Source organism: Ceratotherium simum, chromosome 31 (assembly GCF_057802395.1).
Source record: "Ceratotherium simum simum isolate JZ-2026a chromosome 31, ASM5780239v1, whole genome shotgun sequence".
In the NCBI taxonomy this organism is placed as follows: domain Eukaryota; kingdom Metazoa; phylum Chordata; class Mammalia; order Perissodactyla; family Rhinocerotidae; genus Ceratotherium; species Ceratotherium simum.
This window is the reverse complement of record NC_141930.1, coordinates 24,120,717-24,140,801: the sequence shown is the minus strand read 5'-3', so window position 1 is coordinate 24,140,801 and position 20,085 is coordinate 24,120,717. Positions and strand designations below refer to the sequence as shown.

Below are 20,085 nucleotides of genomic sequence, written 5' to 3'. Positions count from 1 at the left end.
CTGTGTCTCAGTTTTCTCATCTTAACAGCATGTCTATTTCTTGGGCTATTGGAAATAAAATGAGTTAATTCATGTAATATACCTAGAAGAGCACCTACATGATGCTGAATAAACGTTAGCACTCCCCGTCCCCTGTGTGTGGCTGGATACAATGGTAGATTGACAGTTCCTACCCATGGGATTATCACACTGATAAATATACTAACTTTAATAAGCAATATAAAGACTGTATAACCTAGTCTTAGAATGATCAGGGAAGGCAAAATAATTGTCAATTAGATTCTGAGAGCCAGGAAAAAGTGAGCTAATATCCAGTATTTTGCAGAGGTCGTCAATTTGAGTTTTCTACTAAAAACAGAATTTTCAGGATTGAAAGGTAGCAAGAAGACAGGCCCCACAATTAGTGTGTTTGCAGTTTCTGCAAGCACAACACAATTAAACACAACTACAAAAGCAATAAGCTTAATGTACAAAAAGATCATGAATACAGATTTATGAACATTATTCTTTTGTAAGATTGAATACTAAAAAAAATGTAATAAAAAGTAAGACTAAGAAGATAATAGGAAAAAGCAAATCAAGTGCAATCATTAAAAATAACTATCTCTAACTCTCAGCCTTACATTCTCTTTTGGCAAGGTCAAACTACAAGCATGCAGTGGGTCAATCAAATTTTTATGATACCAAATTACAGGTTATAACTTCCTGAGCAGGTCTTTCAGAATTTAGCTTCTCTCGCTCCACCTCAAAGATCAGGCTCATTAATTACTAAACAATAACAGCCACAGCCACCATTTACGGGGAGCTTTTTATGTGCCAGGAAGTATGTATATTAATCAAATTTTCATTTTTATGTGCTTCAGTCATTAAATACCTCATCTAAAATAGCATCTTATTCCAGCACTCTAGCCACCTAGCATTTTATATTTATGTTCCAAGGAAATTCTTGGGCTTAGTTTATAAAACATGGAAAGAAAAGCACAGAACTTTTTGGCCAGAAAATAATATTACCTTTCATACCTTCACTAAAATTATATCAATATCTAAAAAGATGAACTATAACTAGAAAAAAGTCAATACTGTAGACACTCATTATTTTTAGGTATACTTATAAAACAATTTTCTTTAAAGGAATGGATAGTAATCAAAATGCTCATTCAGTAACCTGCTCTGCCTCCTCAAGATAAAAACAAGGCACTCCGTGAAGCATCGCCCAACGATAAAGAGGAAACTACAAAAGTAGGACAGAAACATCAATTTTCCTTGCCCTGTGCATCTTTCCTAAACACAAAATATACATTCACGCCCAACAATCATCATGTAAAAGATGGATTTCTCCACGGATCTCTTTTCTCATTCATACTATAATACCAACAATTCAGTTCTCTTAAGTATTTGTACATATCATCATAAATGTACATGGTGTGACAACTATCAAAACCTAAAACATCCTGGGGCCGGCCCGGTGGCATAGTGGTTAAGTTCACACGCTCCGCTTAGGCGGCCCAGGGTTCACAGGTTCGGATCCCAGGCACAGAACTATGCATCACTTATCAAGCCATGCTGTGGCAGGCACCCCACATATAAAGTAGAGGAAGACGGGCACAGATGGTAGCCCAGGGCCAATCTTCCTCAGCAAAAAAAAAAAAAAACCTAAAACATCCCAATCATAAAAAAGCAAAGGTGAGCTGAGGTATAACTAAAAATATTCTTTGCTTAAAAAGTTATATTGTTCCTTAAAATTGAGTATTCAATAAATTTTGGCGGCTCAATTATTTCTACCAAAATCAATAATAGTAATGCATATCATTGCTACAAAATTCATATTAAGCATAATGTGAAAAATGAGTAAAAATTGAACCAATAAATGACCCAAAAAGAAAAAAATGGAAATAAAACACAAAAACAAGAAGAAATACACTTGGGAAAGAGATATTGGAAAATTGTCTCTTAAAACATTTTTCCCCCACTATGAGAATAGAAGGTTTATGTTATCTTCTGATTGCTGGTATAGTTAATATCATCTCTAAAATGCATTTGAAAGCACCACTTCCATTCTTTAAATTCACTGATGATGATAAGGGACGTGTGGGGAAGGTAGGGAAAGTAGAGAAATGGGTTCAACACAGTGGGCTGAAGGGAAAGACTGGGGAGTACCGACAAGTCCCAGGCAGCCTGCATTGCCAGGGGGCACTCATGATGCTCTCAAGGAAGATGGGGTATGGGAAGGAGGAGGAGGAACGTCACAAATTTATGCACTGTTAAACTTCATCTCAAGGCAATTCTGATTCCATATTCTCCATCAAATAGCTTGCCAGTCAAAAAAAGGAGGAAAAAAATCCCCTAATTTCTATTACTGCCATCTATAATGGCAAAAATCATATGGTACTTTGATCATTAATACTCCACAAATTCTGCTCAACAAATATGTACTAGACTGAGTCTGACGTGTATTTTCCATTACTTTGGCTCATCTGATCAAAACAGAAAATTTTCTTTTTAAATTTAGGTATAATTAATTCTTCTCAGGATTTTTACTCTTCATAGATTTACTTCATACAGCTAGTACGAATATCAATAGCGTATTAAATTAAACAAAAAAGGAAAAAGCAATACATCTAACAAAACATACCTGGTGGTATCTCCTGTTGTTCTTCTACAGGGGGCGCACGTACTTCTAAAATAAATGATAAAGTTACAATCCATTACATACTGCTGACCAGTATTTAAAACACAGATTGCTTGCATTTAAGTTATGGTGATTATTTTTACAGACTTTTTTGGGATTCAATTGCAATTATCATAAAAGTATTAGGTTTTTACACCATCACAACAAAGAAGAATGAGCTATAACTTCATAACATGTTGTATATTTCTCAACTGTTCTGCACTATCGGCTTTATAACACAATCTGCCTAATGACTAACCTCAAAACTCACTGTTCAGCAAAGGAGAAAGGAACAAACTCAGGCTTTCACAATTTTGCATCAGACTTGATAAGAAAACTGAGGAAAGACATTTACAGCATCTTGTTTCTTCTTTACAAGTTTTTACTTCATAACCCTAGTTTTAACGTGAATGAAACAACAAAGAAATTAAATTGAAATAGAATCTTAAAAATAAATCATTATCCTTAAAGTTGTCATTGAAAAATAATATTCCAGATGACATATTCTAAGACTAGCCAAAAAAGTGGATATGAATTTTTAACGTCTTGTCTTTTTCCCTGGCTGCTTCAACCCACTTACAACTAAAGAGACTGTAGATCTCACCAGCCAATGGTGTAATGATATACTGATCTGATCTGCTCTATAAAGTTACATCACATATTAATATCTTCACACCTAACAGCTCATTTGACATTACCTTAATCTAGAGATAAGATTATATCAGCTTTCCTTTTGCTCCTTAAGATTTCTAACAGGCTTTGGTCAAAAGAAAAAAAAAATTTTTCCCCCCCCAAACCCCAGTAGACAGTTGTACGTCATAGTTGCACATCCTTCTAGTTGCTGTATGTGGGATGCGGCCTCAGCATGGCCGGAGAAGCGGTGTGTCAGTGTGCGCCCGGGATCCGAACACGGGTTGCCAGTAGCGGAGCACGCGCACTTAACCGCTAAGCCACAGTGCCGGCCCAAAAGAAAAAAATTTTAATAGCATTTTCTAAAACTGAAAATATTTATGCAGCTATTTTAATCATTTTTCTCCTTGCATTAATTTGTTTCTAATTATAAGAATGATACATGCTCAAAACAGAAGATTTAGAAATATTTACATAAGAGTAAAAAGGAAACAGAAAAATCTCATACATATTCCCACTGATCAATGTTAGTATTCTGGTGTATTTCCTTCTTTTGGTGCCAGTACTAGCTGGCTGTGTTGTGACTGGCTTGTTAGTGGTTTGCCTATTTATTTGGTTCTTAATAATTTACAGACGTATTAGCACTTTCCCAATTTTACCAATATTTTTCTCAGAATTTCCTTTACTTTTGTCATTTTAGGTACATGTGAAAAAACTGTGTACATCATAAAGTATTAATCGCTTCTGTTGTTATTTCCATCATTGATGTCATACTAAGAAAGCCTTTATTATTATTGCAATATTAAAATTAAATTTTCATCTGATTTTATTCTGAAAAAATGTATATTTAAAAAACTTATCTGAAAATTATTTTGGCAATGATGTAACAAGAGGATTTTTAAAAGGAAATAGCCAATTAATTATATCAGCACAACCTGAAAGAGGTGTCTATTGATATAGCTTACTTTTTCTTACTCCAGGACTTTTTAAACCCACCTCAGTATGGTTTTCACTCCCATCAACTTACTCAAATAGCTTTTGCTGAGATCACCAACCATCTCCACATTGCCAAATGCAAATGACACTTTCAGTCTTGAAATTCCAATGGCAGTAGCATGGAACATATTGCCTCCTTCCTTCTGCTCTTTCACATTCTTCCCCCCCGGTTTTCCTCAAGCCTCACTGGTTCTTCATGTTCCACCAAACCTCACAATGTTGGGGTCCTCAGAACGCAGTCCTGGGACTGCTTGTCTACTCTCTGCACTCATCTCCAAAACGATCTTATCTGTTTCCATGGAGTTAACACCATATTCATGATGATGGCTTCCAAATGTTTATACCCATCTCAGATCTCACTTGTCTAGTTCAGAGTGGCATATCCAACTCCCTACTTGATACCTCCACCTTGCTGTATCACAAAATTCCCAAACTGAAAATATCTAATATGGAGTGTTTGATTTTTTCCCTAAACCAATTTCTTCTAGCATTCCAGTTTTCTTCTCAGCAAATGGCCCCATCATCCAATAGTTATTCACACCAAACCAAAGGTCCCCTTTATTCAGAAAGTTCCATCAGTTGTAATTCTAAAATATATCTCAAGTTCAAAACTTTCCCCTCCACTTTCACCGCCATGATCTTACTCAAGGCCACCAGGATCATTTCCCTGGATTAGTACACAATAATTTTCTAACAGAGTGGACCCTGCTTCCATCCTTGCTCCATCCAATCCATTCTCTAACTAGGAGTGGAAGTAATTCTTTGAAACATAAATCAGATTACACAATCTTTCACTTAAGTATTTCCATGGATTCTCACTATATTTAGAATATAATCCAATTTCCATACTAGGTCCTCCAAGGCCCAAACTGATCTATCTCCTGTCTCTTTATTGCTTAAGCCAATTCAAGTTCAGTTTTCTGTTACATGCAATAGAAAGTAACCTTACTGACACAGATGAGGAAGAACAGAAGGGTTTAAACATAGGGTTGATATAGTCAGATCTGTACTTCTGAACAGAATATCCTAATGGCATTGTGAAAGATGGATTTGAAAGGGACAAGTATGGAGTTAAGATGACTAGATGGAAGGCTACTGCCATTGTCCAGGAAGATGACAAGAGGCTGAACTAGATCACTAGAGTTACAAAGAAAAGACTGGATGTGAGAAAGGTTCAGGTAGACTAGTCAACAGGACTCAGCATTAGCTATGGAGACAGCGGGAAAGGAGCACTCGATGATAACTCCCACATTTCTGGTTTGGGAATCCAAGCATATATTGATGCAACCAGCCAAGATAAGGGAAGCGGGGAAAGAGAAGGTTGGAAGGCATGGGAAGATGATGAGTCCCCTCTCACTGTCTACTCGGGTGCTGCAGAAGCACAGAAACTGCAGGTTGGGCTGATGGTGCCCAGTCCAGACCCCCACCGTCCACCAGAAGGAATTCCCTGAGCAGTCTCTGCCATGTCCTCTATTGGCTTATTAAAATGCCTGAAAAGTCTTAGGGAAAAAACTGCATTTCTAATACAAGAAAGGCAGGGCCAAGTTGCATACTGTGATGTTTAGTTCTCTTACACAAAATAATATATGTGGGGTGGGTTGGATGAAGTTCTTCCTAGGGATTTTGGGTTTCCATTTTCTGATTCTAACTGAATGAAAAAACAGAGGCAGCCACATTCTTCACAGAGAACTGAGTAAAGGTAGGAGAAAATCTGAACTCAATCCAGCCTGCTACGTGGAGATGAAACTGCTTGTACACAGTGGTCCCACAGCACCCAGGCAGGGGTCTCTCCCAGCAGCTAAGTGCACAACAAGGGCAATTTTAGTGTCCCCCATTCCCTCCAGCCCTCTCTCTCTGCTCCCATTACGACTGTACTATTATCTATTCTGCCTAATAAAGCTCAAAAGAAGTAACATTTAGTCTGAAAACTGACAGTTGCTCATAAATGAATTCTAAGAGTAATTCTATGAGCAAAATTCCCCATTACATGTTCCCTGTGGCAACCCACTGCTGTTAAAGCACGGGGACCCCAGAGTCGACTGCAGGCCCCAAGCCTGGGTTGAATAACAGCTTAGTCACTTCTAGCCGGTAACGTGGGGCCAGCCCCTTGACTCCACGTCAGTTTCAGTTCTTCATTTGTAAAATAAGTACAATGATATTCGCCCTACCTCCTCTTCAGTGTCTTCTGTGAGCAACACCTGAAATCACATATGTGAAAGAACTCTGCAAACTGTTAAGAACTATATTAACCTAAGTTGTGTCAAAGTGCCACTGTGTAATATATGCCACAATTTTTATGTTTCAGAAACCCCTTCACTTTCAAAATTTTTTCCCAGCTGAATAAACAACATAAAGGACCCAGTGTTCAACCCATCTCTGCCCATGGCTAACTCCTCACAAGATCACCTTCTCTTATTTAGTGTAGCCCTCCTCACTTTAACCAGTTATTTTCTATTACACTATTCTGTTTCTATCTCTGTCAGTGCACTTTTCATAATCTGTAATTACTTTATCATCTGTTTGGCCACTAGAATGCCAGCCCTGGAAACAGGAATTACACCTGCCTCATTCACTCTCGTCCTCCCAGCCCCTGAGCACTGCATAGGTAGCAAAGACTAAGTGCTAAATCAATATTGTCGAAAAAATGAACACAATTTTAATATGAAAAGTAAACCTATCTCTATAAAATTAACTTACCTTCTAAAATTATGTTTGAATCTTCTACAGCAGTATCTAAAAAAAAGTAAACACATCTTACATTAACTCACCTCCACTAGGTCCTTAAATTAACTTATAGCCACTCAGAGACCTAAATGTGGCTCTTTTCAGGCTGAGGATTTTCACAGAGAGACTCATAAGTATTTATACTAGAATATCAACTTTAATTTCTAAATTATATTCAAAGAATACATTAATAGGCAGATATCATCCTTGTTGACATAAACCTTGCATCATAAATAGGAAATAAATATATTGACAATATCCAATTACTTCCTTGGTGACTTGAAAATGTCTTGTATTTCTTACTGCATCTATGTTTGTTCCACAAGTTACACGAGTTTTAACAAATACAGGTGGCTGACTTGCAGGAAACGGCTGCTTAGAGAAAAAGCTTACCTGAACTTTCTATCCCTTCGTTTTCCGATGGCTCGTATACTATAAAATACACACAAGAAATAATTCTTTAACACTGCATAACTCACAATATAACACAACATTGGCTGTAGGAGTCAGGAGCAGAGAGAATGTCTAATTTATCCTTGAACTTCTAGGGCTTAGTCACTGGGGAAAGGCAGGCTACAGAGCAGGGTGGGGAAGAGTTTGGTCTGGAGTGAAACAGGCCCAGATTCAAATCCCACCTCAGCCACTTTTTAGCCATGGAGATGGGCAGTTACATACGCTTCCTTCCTGTAAAATGGGGAAAATTAAAGTTCCTCCCCAATCACTTGTTACCAGGATCCAACAACTTGTTTACTCTCAGGTGGCATGAATTTCCTTTCTTCATTTTCTTTACGTCTTCGGTGGATGTTCTGAGTTACCCGAGGCTCCACCCTGCTTATCCCTCTGGATCTAGATTTTCACCAGGCAACCTAGATTTCTCCTTTGTTTAGGGAACAATTTTCAAATCTTTCGCCTAGGGGCAAACACCCCTGCTGCCAGCCCCCTAGAATGAGGGCTCAGCTGGCAGGCCCTTAATTCAGTACCCTAACCACAGCCCACCACCCAGTTCTCCTCTTATTTGCTTGCACAGAGCTTACTGCTTCTCTGCTCTGCTGCAAGGGCTCTGGTCTCTGCTACAGTCCTCTCATGCCCAGGTGGGTCGCAGCTTTCTTAGTCAACCTGATCCTTGCTTTTCCATCTTCCAAAATGCCTCAAATTTTCTGACACACGAGGAGCAAACTTTCTAATTTTCCCAGCACGGTTATAAATTTATTCCTTTTATTCATTTAACAAAGAAAAATTTTGGAGCACCTACTATCTTTCAGATATCATTCTCAGTGCTGCGCATCTGGAAGATGAAGACGCAGGGAATGTTTGCTCACTCTGTCACCCTGAACTGAGTCAGCATTTGAATGTGCTCAAGTCTCCACCAACTAAAAAAAGAAGCCCTTTCTGGAAGCTGCTTCCCCTTGCCCTCTCTTTTCCTCCATTTCACAATCTAATTTCTTCAAAGAGTCATTTACATTCTCATCTCACTTCCTCTCCTCAACCCACTCCAATCTGCCCTGGGGCCCTGACCACGTCAGGCTGAGAAGACTCCGCTGAGCCCACCAGTGAGCCCCTCACTGAATCTAATGCACACTTTCAGCCCTTACCCTATTAAATCTCCTAGTAGCTCCTTCTTTTTCAAACACTATTGCCCTGGGACTTCAATGGGACTATATACTCTTTTTTTGTGTGTGTGTCAGGAGGATCAGCCCTGAGCTAACATCCATGCTAATCCTCCTCTTTTTGCTGAGGAAGACTGGCCCTGGGCTAACATCTGTGCCCATCTTCCTCCTCTTTATATGGGACGCTGCCACAGTATGGCCTGACAAGCAGCGCCTTGGTGTGCGCCGGGGATCTGAACCCGGGCCACCAGCAGCAGAGCGCGCGCCGCGCACTTAACCACTACGCCACTGGGCCGGCCCCCATACACTCTTTTTATTCTTCCGTTTCTACTTCTCAATCTTCTTTATCACTTCATCCTCATCTTACCAAAGGCTGGCTTTCATCCAAGTCCAGCCATAGAAACTCCTCTCTTCCCTCTCTGTCCTCTTTCTTTAAGTGATCTCAGCCTTTGGCTCCAATCACCATGTTTACTGATGATTCTCAAACTCACAACCTTGAATTAGACTTCTCCTCTGAGATCCAAACACTATCAATCAGCTTATTTGAGATCTCCCCTTGGGTGTCTCAACATGCACTATCACATGCAGACTGGACTCATGACCCCGTCCTGCTTTCCAATCTTTCAAGTTTAATTTTAAAGTTCTCTAGATCTATTCTGCAAATTGCATTCCAAGCATGTTCTCTCCAGCATATTTAGAAAAACACTATAATGACTGGCAGAGACTAGAAAACTATCTCAAATCCCACTTCTATAAGCAAGTTTTAACTCCCAAATGTCTATTTTACCCTTCAAATTCAAAATTGAAAAGAAAATCTGAATGAAATCATAGTGGCCAAGTTCTTTAATTTCTTATAAAAAACATTAGTTCCTAAAGATACAATCCAAGATTCAGGATTCTTCCAATGGTGTCATTCCCATCCCATTAGAAATAGCCATTGTGGGGGCCAGCCCCATGGCCTAGTGGTTAAGTTCAGTAGACTCCACTTTGGCGGCCCAGGTTCAGTTCCTGGGTGTGGACCTACACCACTCATCAGCAGCCATGCTGTGGCGGTGACCCACATACAAAATAGAGGAAGACGTTAGCTCAAAGTGGATCTTCCTCAAGCAACAAGAGAAAGATTGGTGACAGATGTTAGCTCAGGACGAATCTTCCTCAGCAAAAAAGAAATGGCCACTGTGGACAGTGATCTTGGTAGGGTCTCACATATTAAATACACACACTTAATAAATTAGCATAACAGGTCTACATATAGCCATTCCTAATTTTCTTCAATGAGATTCACCAACTATTACGAGACTACAAATTTCTTGAAAGTAGGGACTCTTTATTATCCATATTTGAATACCAAGCGCTAAAACCACCTAGCACATAGAAAGTCCTCTATATTTGACTCAGTCACCACACATTTCTTCCTCCTCTCGCTTCACACACAAAGTTACTCGATTGACTTCTTTCCTTCTACAGAGTCATCTTTGAAGATATTGGAATGAAAAGGGTACACTTATTGGCTCTATCATTTCTTAGTCATATAAACTTATGCAAATTATTTACATTCTCAATCTTATTTCTCTCATCTGGGAAGTAAGGAAAATATAATCTATTTAATGGAGTTTAATAAAACAGTAGAGAAGTGCATTCTAAAAGGAACTATGACTGTCTAAATTTGAATCTGCTGCTACTCATGCCACGAATTTGCCAGAATTATTTTCTCCATGCTGCCTTTAAACCTGGAATGAATTCTTCTGTACCTTTCTCCATACTGGCCAATCAGTCATCTTTATTCAAGAGTGGCATTAATTTATAGAAGCAGCTGGAGCAGTTAAACTCTGACTAAAGTAGTTTTTCAAGCACAAGACATATTTTAGTCAAAAGAGAGCTATGACTATAAAATAATGAGATAAATTCTCTTGAATAATTTTTAACTGCTTCCTAAGGCAACTTGTAAAGAGTTTAAGAAATTATTTAGGCAATGGTAGAACCACTGGAATAGGTAAACACTCTCCCCAAGTAAATTCTTTGAAATCTATCATTCACTCGGACGTTTTAAGTTATGGTGTTTGTAGCTTAAGACATCATTCTCCATACTTTACAGTCTACCTATGAGTAGATTTTAAAACAAACAGGGGGCTTAAGGGTAAGAAGCATTTTCAAACCTTGTTCGTCATAGTCTTGGTGTGTTACATCATCTGCAAAAAAGAGAATAAAACCAAAATAAATATTGAACGATCATTCTGTGTAATTGCTTAGCTAAAAAACAACACTCTGAAATACAGAATTCTATTCTTTTAAATATTAATGTCTGCAGTTAGTGATAAATGACTCTGCCCAAAAGCAACTAGAGGAAAGGGCAGGTACGTTATTTTCATAAAAATTCCTCAAACTGGCATAAAAAAAGATATGCAAAAGGAGCATTAGGAATAAATATCCTGTTTTGTTGTGGAGCCGGTGGTAGACGAGGTGAAAGGTGAAAGCTTGACATTTTATTAACCACCTAATTTTGTCAGGCAAAGTCTTATATTAGGTGTTAAAATTACTTCTTTGAGGGGCCAGTCCAATGGCATAGTGGTCAAGTTCACGTGCTCTGCTTTGGCAGCCCAGGGTTCACAGGTTCAGATCCCGGGCAGGGACCTATGCACCACTCATCAAGCCATGCTGTGGCGGCGTCCCATATAAAGCTGAGGAAGATGGGCACGGATGTTAGCCCAGGGCCAATCTTCCTCAGCAAAAAGAGGAGGATTGACAACGGACGTTAGCTCAGGGCTAATCTTCCTCACTCCCCCCCAAAAAAATTACTTCTTTGACTCCATTGAAAGAAAAATCACCATGTTAGCACAGCATTGCAACTGTGAAGTCTTAAGTAATGTTTAAAATCTAATGAATATGTTCACTAATACCTGCATCATGGAACATTCTTTCATGGTCTACTGCTGGTTCAATGGAATCTAAAAAGAAAAAATATACACCTTTGCCAAACATGAAAAAAACAAACACATTACTAGACACCATTCTAAAATAGTTATAAATTAATTCTAATCTTCACAATTACGTAAGATAGATATCATCCTTACCATTTAATAAAATTTAAGCCAAATAAAGTTGTATAATTTGCGAAGTCACAAAGATAGGAACTAGCAAAACTAGGATATACACCTAGTCTGACTCCACTACATACAACGCCTCATTAATTTCCAAATATTCTTTCCAGTATCCTATCTATGAAGACCAAGGTCCCAACCTGTGGTTTGAAAAACAAATCTCCTTTTTTCCTCATTTCTTCATGTAATATTAAACTACATTCAGAAATTTCTATAAATATCTGGGCAACTAAAAATGATTATGAGTATTATAAAGAGTACTCCGTGTTGAATCAGATCGAATCATTAACTCTGGGTTAAAACGGCCTTGGCCACTGCCTCAAACAGAAACACATATCACAAACCTGGATTTTCCTGTTCATATATCATCTCTTCCATATCCTGATTATAGGCTGGTGAAGCTAAAAATTAGAAAATAATTAGGAAATTATAAATATATTTCAAATTAGAAGGATTACACTTGATATTTAAGACAGGAAAAGAACAATTTTTAGTGATGATAGAAATGTAAAATCAAATGATAATGATGTTCAAACTTTTATTCACTCGTGGAACAAATAGGCACTAACTGTGCTAAATGCCAAATACAATGATGAATAAGACAGTCTTCATCATCAGTGGGTTTATAATTGAACCACAAAATCGTGGAGCTATATTCACATTTAGCTTATGTGAATTCAACTATATTCAGCAAAACAAAAATGAGACAGAGAGAACAGTGCAGGTGAGCCCTCCTGCCATCCATTCAGCGGTACCTGCCACAGAGTGAGCCTGAGTGAAGACATGCACATCCCAGACTCTCACTTGGCCTCAATACCAGACTACTCCCAGACTGCAACATACTTCTAGTGCTTACAGATACATATGGTTGAAACGATACAGGGCCTAAATGCCAGCCAACAATATTATGTGGTCCTCAAGCACAGAAAGAAGGATCCATTCCAACACTGGAAGAAAAACTGGCGAACAACTCAGGCTTACTGAAAGATGATGTGTTCATCTCCAGTGTGGCTATACCTTCCGGAGACACATGACATGTGACAATACACAATTCTGACCTTTCACTGACTTTGTAATTTAAGACTACAAAACATGCAATTCTACTATATCTTTTGACCTAGTAATTCCACTACCGGAATTTGTCCTCAGCAAGTAGACTTCAAAGGCACAAAAGCTATATTCACAAAGACAGATATATATATCTGACACAATATAGTAAATATAACTTAATTATTAGATGTATATTATATAGGCTATTAGATATACTATAAAACAGATTACTATTAATAATTATAGATAACGTTATCTCTCTCTTTCATGATGCTCTTTTATAGGAAAAGAATCATTCTAATTAAAACATAGTATTAAATTAAAATCTCACCTGTCTCTTCTACATGGTTACTGTCTTCAGTTTCTGAAAAAAAAAACATTAAATCAGTATTACTACTTTCATAAAACGGTATGTACATATACTATGTATATTCTGAATCTATGCTTAATGTTGATTTTATTTTGAAAGCAAATAACTATTAAAAAAAAACATGAAAATAGCAATTAAATGTCTGCTAGACACTCTATCTTTCACTAGAACTACACTTAGAAATGTCTCAATGTTCTCTTATTTAATCCACTCAACAACCACACAAGGTTGACACACACCTTAACTTGGGCAAAAGAGACAGATGATTTACACAGAGTAACACAGTGACAAAGGCTGGACCCAGGAAACGGGCTCATTTCTGGTCTACTTCGCATTCCACTAAGTTGTTCTATTTTCTAGAGCAAGAGTACCTCGTCTATACGTGGGAACACAAAGGAAGAACAGGGAGACTTTCTAAGTGTGGGGAGCTGGAAGGTAAAGGTGTTGATAATTTAACCCACATACCCATGATTGCAAGCTGCTGCCACTGTATGATCCTCTCCACTCGCGTAACCCTTGTTAATTTTATTCAACAGCTATATGAAGTGTAAATATTTTTAATTTCTGAAGACTTTTAATAAGTAACTTTGAAGTTCAAACTGAATCTACAGCCCAATTAAATAAAATTAGGTTTTTCAATTTATGAACTTTTTAGAAATGTTTCTTCCTACCCTCGATCTCTAACTCCTAACCTTCAAAAATATAAAATTCTTATGATTCGGATTATTTGAGCTTCTTAACTGAAATCTGCTGTATAAACAGCATCTAAGATGCCAAAATTCTGAGTAACTGTCAATCTTTCTGAGCCATCCTGGCCGAAGACAGGATGGAGCAGGATACACCAAGGAAACGTGGAAACCATTTTGTCAGCATTCCCACTCAGAAATTAGAAACATTTTCCCCATAGAAATCATGACATACATGATAACTAAAGGTCTAAAGTTCTAAAGCTAGTCTACAAAGGCCTATTTTCAACGCACAATGCAGCTGAAATCATATACATATTCAGAAGCATTTTGAGTTTACATTTTTCAAAGGAAATTATGCCTTATATACAATTTTGTAGGTTGGTATGGAAACCAAACCATCACTTATAACATTATTTCTATGAAAAAGTGCATTTCCTGCTCTCAACAATAGGCATGAATATAAACTTTTGGAAATACAGTCACTTATAAATTAGGAGCTGCTGACTTCTAAAGTAGTTTCCCAATATATTAAATATTATGAGTAGATATATCTCACTTTTTCATAACTTTTATGCTTTAAAATAGTCCTGCAACCATTTGCCAACCATACTGTGTGCAGGCTACCTCTCCACTCAGTCCTCAGCCTGGACGAGTCCCGGGGCGCCGCCTGACCCCACTGGCTCTGAGCACAGATGTTCAAGCCCTAACAGCAGAGTAGGAGATGTGACGTGAGGCACAGGAAAAAATAGCCCAGCCATCCTTGCTCAACCCTGGCTGCATTTTAATATCACCTGGGGACTTTGTACAATTATCCATTTTGGGAGCCCCACACCCCAAACATTCAGAGTCACGTTGTCTAGGGTGAGTTACAGGGATTCTTTTAAAAGCTCTCTAGGTGATAATAATTGCATCCAGGATTGAAAACTATTTGTAGGGTTATCAGTCCATCTTAGTGGATCTTGTTCACAAGAGCTTCTGCCTCTGAATCCATGACCCTATGGCTCCAGCCCTTTCTACTCTTACTGGCGCTGTGGATCTGATCTACTGCCTGCTTCTCACCGTTCTGTCTCCCTCTCTGGACTCGGTTTGGGCTTGGCTAATCCTTGAACCCTGCCAGGCGCCTCTGGTCTAGATCCCTTGTGACTTGTGGTGCCGTGTAATTGCACGGGTTGTAAGGCAACTCAACCAAAGACTGATTATTTTATGGTGGAACTTAATGTGCAATGTGGTTAATTTTGTGTTGGTGCCATCGACCTTTACCCCTCAGTTTCAGGCTTTATTTTTCTTTTTGCTTTTCTTTTATTACTCTTTAGAAATGAAACATCCATGTTAAATAAACAAAGTTTCATTAGCACTCATTTTAAGTCTAAAATTATATCATTTATATATTTATATATTTTAAATAAAATGACATAAATCAATCCAAGTTCAAAACTTGTGGCTTAAAATCTTTTAAGAACTCATAAAGTCTTAAAGGACTCCTTTAAGGAAAGAGGACATAAGAACAAAGCATGTGCACCTCATTCAACAGGGTTTCAAATAATCGTGGTAGTCTCATGTTAAAGCATAGCAGAGCACAAAATATAAGAATAAAAAGTTTTCATCATTACAGAAATTACTTCTTTGTATGTCAGTGGAGAATAAAGATAACTCTAGGTTGCCTACTGCAACGAGACAAGGTAAACAACTCAACTGATATTTAAATAACTAGCATTTAATTTACAGTATTGATAGACACAGACGTCAGCCAACTATGGTCCATAGCCCAGACCAGGCCTGCCTCCGACTCTAAGTTCTACTGGAACACAGCCACACTTACCCATCAGGTATTGCCCAGCTGCTTCTGCTCTACAATAGCAGAGCTGAGTAGTGGCAACAGAGGCTACAGTGTCTGTAAAGCCTAAAATGTTGACCCTCTGGCCGTCTACAGAAAAAGTTTGCCAATGCCTAGTACAGAAGCAAAGAATTGTGTTCTACCCTCTGTAGTTACAGATTTCATGTTAGAACAAGAGCCTGTGATAGATTATCAAGCAGCATATTTCATCAGTTGTTCGAATTTCTTATAACACTTGACACTCTAGGAAGGAGAGTACAGTAAAAGTAATGTGCTGAAGCATTTCACTGACTTTCTATAAGAAATTTATATATTCTGAGAGTTTCCCTAAAAGTGCTTTCAATCAAAATTGGGATATCTATTTATTTTAGGAAAAAAATTCATTGTAATTAAGTTTCGGCTTCAACTTTAAAAAAATATAGGTTTTAAAGGCATTTAAGAAAAAATTCAACAATCATAATTACAAATTGCCTACTGTGTTTTAGTCTAGAACCAAAAAACGTGTTCTACCTTCATGAACTGTTCCAGTTTCCAGGGCCTCAAATCTATCATCTGCGTTACCTCCCATAAGGAAATCATCATCGTCTGGTGGCAGCTCTCTTGCTGGCTCACCCTCCTCATGCTGCAGGTCTTCTCCTTGAACAGAGATGATAAACAAAGTGACACGGGTGTACAGGCAGCAGCCCGCAGGCACACAAGCCCCTCTGAAGGGCTGCCACATACCCGCTCCCGCTGTGGGCATGCCCTGCCCCTCCTCTGGGCCACTGTACATGCTGCTGCCCCCTCTGAAGCTCTGTTCCCACTCTGGCCGAGTGCTAGTCCACCTCAGTAGAGAACAGGTCTTCTCTCACTAGAACATGAACTCACCAAGGACCGGGGCCTCATCTATTTGGTTCACTAGGTATGCTCAGCATCTAGGGCCATGCCAAGCCATAGGAAGTGCTCAACAAATATTTAACGAATGAATAAATGAACTCATAATTATTAATATATTTCCCTCTTCAATTTTTACGAGGTCAGAGAAAAGGTTACTCTGTGACCTCTCCTTGAGAATTGACGTAAAATTCCATGTAACAGTCTTAAATAACTCCATACAAATGTTCTGTTTCAAAGAATAGCCAACAACCTATCGAAACCATATGCTAGGTCATCGTGCATATCTAGCTAGGTCACTGGTATTATACTTTGCATCTGAAGGTTCCTATCTTTAGCCTTTAAGTTACACAAAGATGCCCATTTTCTCTTCTGAGACTAGCTTTTATGATATACTGAACTGTTGTGGTTTTTTTGTGTAGATGTTGAACATGCTACATTATTCCACTGCAATATGGTTTAGCTTGTTACTGTGGTGTAAAAAAATTCTCCCAATAGAAAATTGGGAATTTGAGAATTCCTCTCAAAACTGCAGGAAGGTTTCCTTAGTTACTTTACTTTCACTGTGGCATAGTGATGCTCTCAGGTGTTACTGAATTATGTAGGTCCATTTATGTCAAAACTACAGTCATGTGTCACTTAACGACAGGGATACGTTCTGAGAAATGCATCGTTAGGCAATTTTGTCATTATGTAAACACATAAGTTTGTCTAAGTGCACAGAGTGCACTTAGACAAAACTAGATAGTACAGTCTACTACACACCTAGTCTATATGGTACTGATCTCATGGGACCACTGTGTATATGGGGTCTGTTGTTGACCAAAACGTCATTACGCAGCATATGACTGTATTTATTTGTTTTCTGTCTTCTCATCATAGCCTGCTATACTGTTTCTCCTCATTTCAGATTTCCTGCTACTCAGCAAACTAATCACCAATTCTAATTCCTGTCACTAATTTTACAACTCTTTTTCTTCTTACCATATTCCTTTTTCCTTACTCTCATTTTACCCAGTGCAAGTTTATAGTTTTTACATAAGCAGGTTTTAGCTCTCTCAGCCATCACCATTCAGTGGAAAGTCTGTTTTCAGCAGGGAAACCAACCAAACATCGTACACTATCTGTGAGTCTCCACTGCTCTCTCAGTGATAGCCTGGTATAAAGAAGATAGTTTCCTGAGGGCTTACTGGACTCAAGGCATTGCCAGGCCCTCTGCAGCCAGTACATCAACCCTATGAGGGAGGTACAATCATCCTACGTTGGAGAAGCAGGGACTTGAGAAACTTTGCTAAAGCCACACAGCTAATAAATGGCAGCTGCAGGGCCTGAACCCAATAATGAAATACAGAGTGATCGGGACAGAGAGGCTGCTTTAGAGATGGTGGTCACGGGGGCCATGTTTGCTCTGACAAGACGTGAGGCCTGGCGTGTGCGCACGCACGCATGCACGCGCGCGCGCGCACACACACACGCCAACAGAAGATGTAACAGGTGCAAAGGCCTCAAGGTAGGGATGGGCTTAGCCATTACATGGAAAAGAGAGAAGGCCAGTGGGCTAGAGAAAAGTGACTGAGGGAGAAACAGACTGGCCCAGATAAGGCACAGTGGGCTGGGCCACATCAAACACGGGGTGTAGAGGAGCAAGGACGGAAACAGGGAGCCAACTGGATGCTCCTACAGTGGTCACGGCAAGAGGTGATGGTGACGCTGACACACTGCAGAGTCAGGACACAGGCTGGAGGCAAAGCCGACAGGACGCGCTGATGAATTACATACGAGGGGAGACAAGGAGAGAGAAATCGAGGGGACTCTCAGGTTTTTAGCTTAAGCAACTAAGTGGATAGGGAGACCATTAACCAAAACATAAAAGACTGGAATAAGAGCAAAATTTGGGGGTGGGGGGAGAGCTGTGATATGGAGAGGAATCAAGAATTCAGTTTTAGGTACATTTTAAGTCTGAGATACCCTAAAACATGCAAATGGAGATAAGTACGCAGCTGCATAAACCAGGAGCTTAGATGAGAGACCAGGGCTGCAGGTGTACACTCAGAAGCAACACAAATAATATCTAAAGCCATGGCCTAAGTGATTTTCTAGGCAGAAAGTCTTGATAAAGAAGAGAAGAGAACAGGTCCAAGACCAAGGCTGTGGCAAGAAACTCCAGCGCTAGACTTCATTCCTCCCTCTTCTGTCTGGCTTCCTACACCCACCCACCTAAATGTCTACCATGTCCTTCCACTATCCTCTCTCCCCACCTTTGACTAACCATCTCCACCTCACTCAGGTTACCAGTACCACCTCCCATCAGATCTCCCTGCTGCACACTCCCTGCAACTCATTTTTCATGCTGCAGACAGAACGCACAACACTCCTCAACACCCTTCAATGGCTGCAATTACTCCAAGAATCAAGTAAAAATACTCTTTTCCTCATCACTCTCTACCTCTCTACCTACGTATTCCACGTGCCAGGCATCCTGAACTACTTTCAGATCCTCTTTAGCCTCTGGACATTCACACATGCCACGCCCTTTGCTTAAAACACTCTAGTCACTAACAACATCTGCCTAGCAAAGCACTACACCATCCTTCAGCTCCTCAGTCAAGATGTCATTTTCTCCAAGAAGCTTCTGCAAACCCCAAAGTCTGAGCAAGCCCCACATAGCATCCTGTGTTTCACTATTACAGCACTTGGCTCATCATATTGAAATCAGTTCTTTATGTAGACTGCATCATCTGTGTGTTAGGCAAAGTTAAAAAAAAAAAAAAAAAAGAAGATCCAGGAAGGGAAGGTCCGCACTTGTTCATATGTGCAGACATACACTCAGGGCAAGTAGCTCTCCCAGCTGAGAAGAAGCTGGTAACGAAAGAATACAGGCTCCTAGAGCCCCAGCAGCCAATGGCACAAACCCACCACTCAGCCACACCTGGTCTCCCCAGACGAGCACAGATGGAGCCAGGTGGGATGCTCCACACTTAACCCCAACACCCAAGACTGAATAAGTTGGTTTAGGAGACCTGCTAAAGCCCAATTTAAATGATAGGGAATTCTGCCTTTTGTTTTTAAGAAACACAATCTTTCCTTCAGAACTATCTTCAGCTTACACCAAACCATTAGGAGTATCAGGAGACGAAGTGCTCTGTCCCCTGCAAAATCCCTCTGTGAGTTATATTTTGGGGTTATACTCTCTGCTTTTATCAAGGGATGTTTCAAGAAACAGTCTTATAAAATCTAAAAATGTTGGTTTCTAGAGTATCATTTAACATTCTCTGTATAGAACTTCATAGAAGAAATTTTTTAGATGTAAGAGCTGGGAAAATGCTTTATATTCTCTAAGTAGACAGCATGTTTATTTCCTCTCTGGTAACAGGACCTACATAATTGAAAGTTTCTCCTTTTTGCTTTGGCAACCACCAAAGCACACAGTAAAATTTGAGGTCTGACCACAGCACCCAGACAGCCCCTGACAGCTTGCTTGGTTGTGCTCTATTTTCCTCTACCCTGCTCTTCCCATCTGTTCTTGATGTATCATTGGTCTCGATT

General features: G+C 39.3%; 1 protein-coding gene across 4 annotated transcripts in view; it reads right to left on the bottom strand.

Moving 5' to 3' along the window:
• The window catches only part of LOC101406061 (aspartyl/asparaginyl beta-hydroxylase), a 218,922-nt gene that overhangs the window by 128,554 nt on the left and 70,283 nt on the right, over positions 1-20,085 (bottom strand). For 2 of the 4 annotated variants that reach the window (XM_087420529.1, XM_087420527.1), the window contains 8 exons: positions 16,177-16,302; positions 13,105-13,137; positions 12,068-12,124; positions 11,523-11,570; positions 10,782-10,814; positions 7,412-7,450; positions 6,992-7,027; positions 2,633-2,677 (listed from right to left, as the gene is read on the bottom strand). In XM_087420529.1, the coding sequence (XP_087276655.1) occupies positions 2,633-2,677; positions 6,992-7,027; positions 7,412-7,450; positions 10,782-10,814; positions 11,523-11,570; positions 12,068-12,124; positions 13,105-13,137; positions 16,177-16,302 (417 nt within the window). Of the gene's footprint in view, positions 1-2,632; positions 2,678-6,991; positions 7,028-7,411; positions 7,451-10,781; positions 10,815-11,519; positions 11,571-12,067; positions 12,125-13,104; positions 13,138-16,176; positions 16,303-20,085 lie in introns of all 4 variants that reach the window. The other 2 variants (XM_087420526.1, XM_087420528.1) reach the window with 2 other exon arrangements.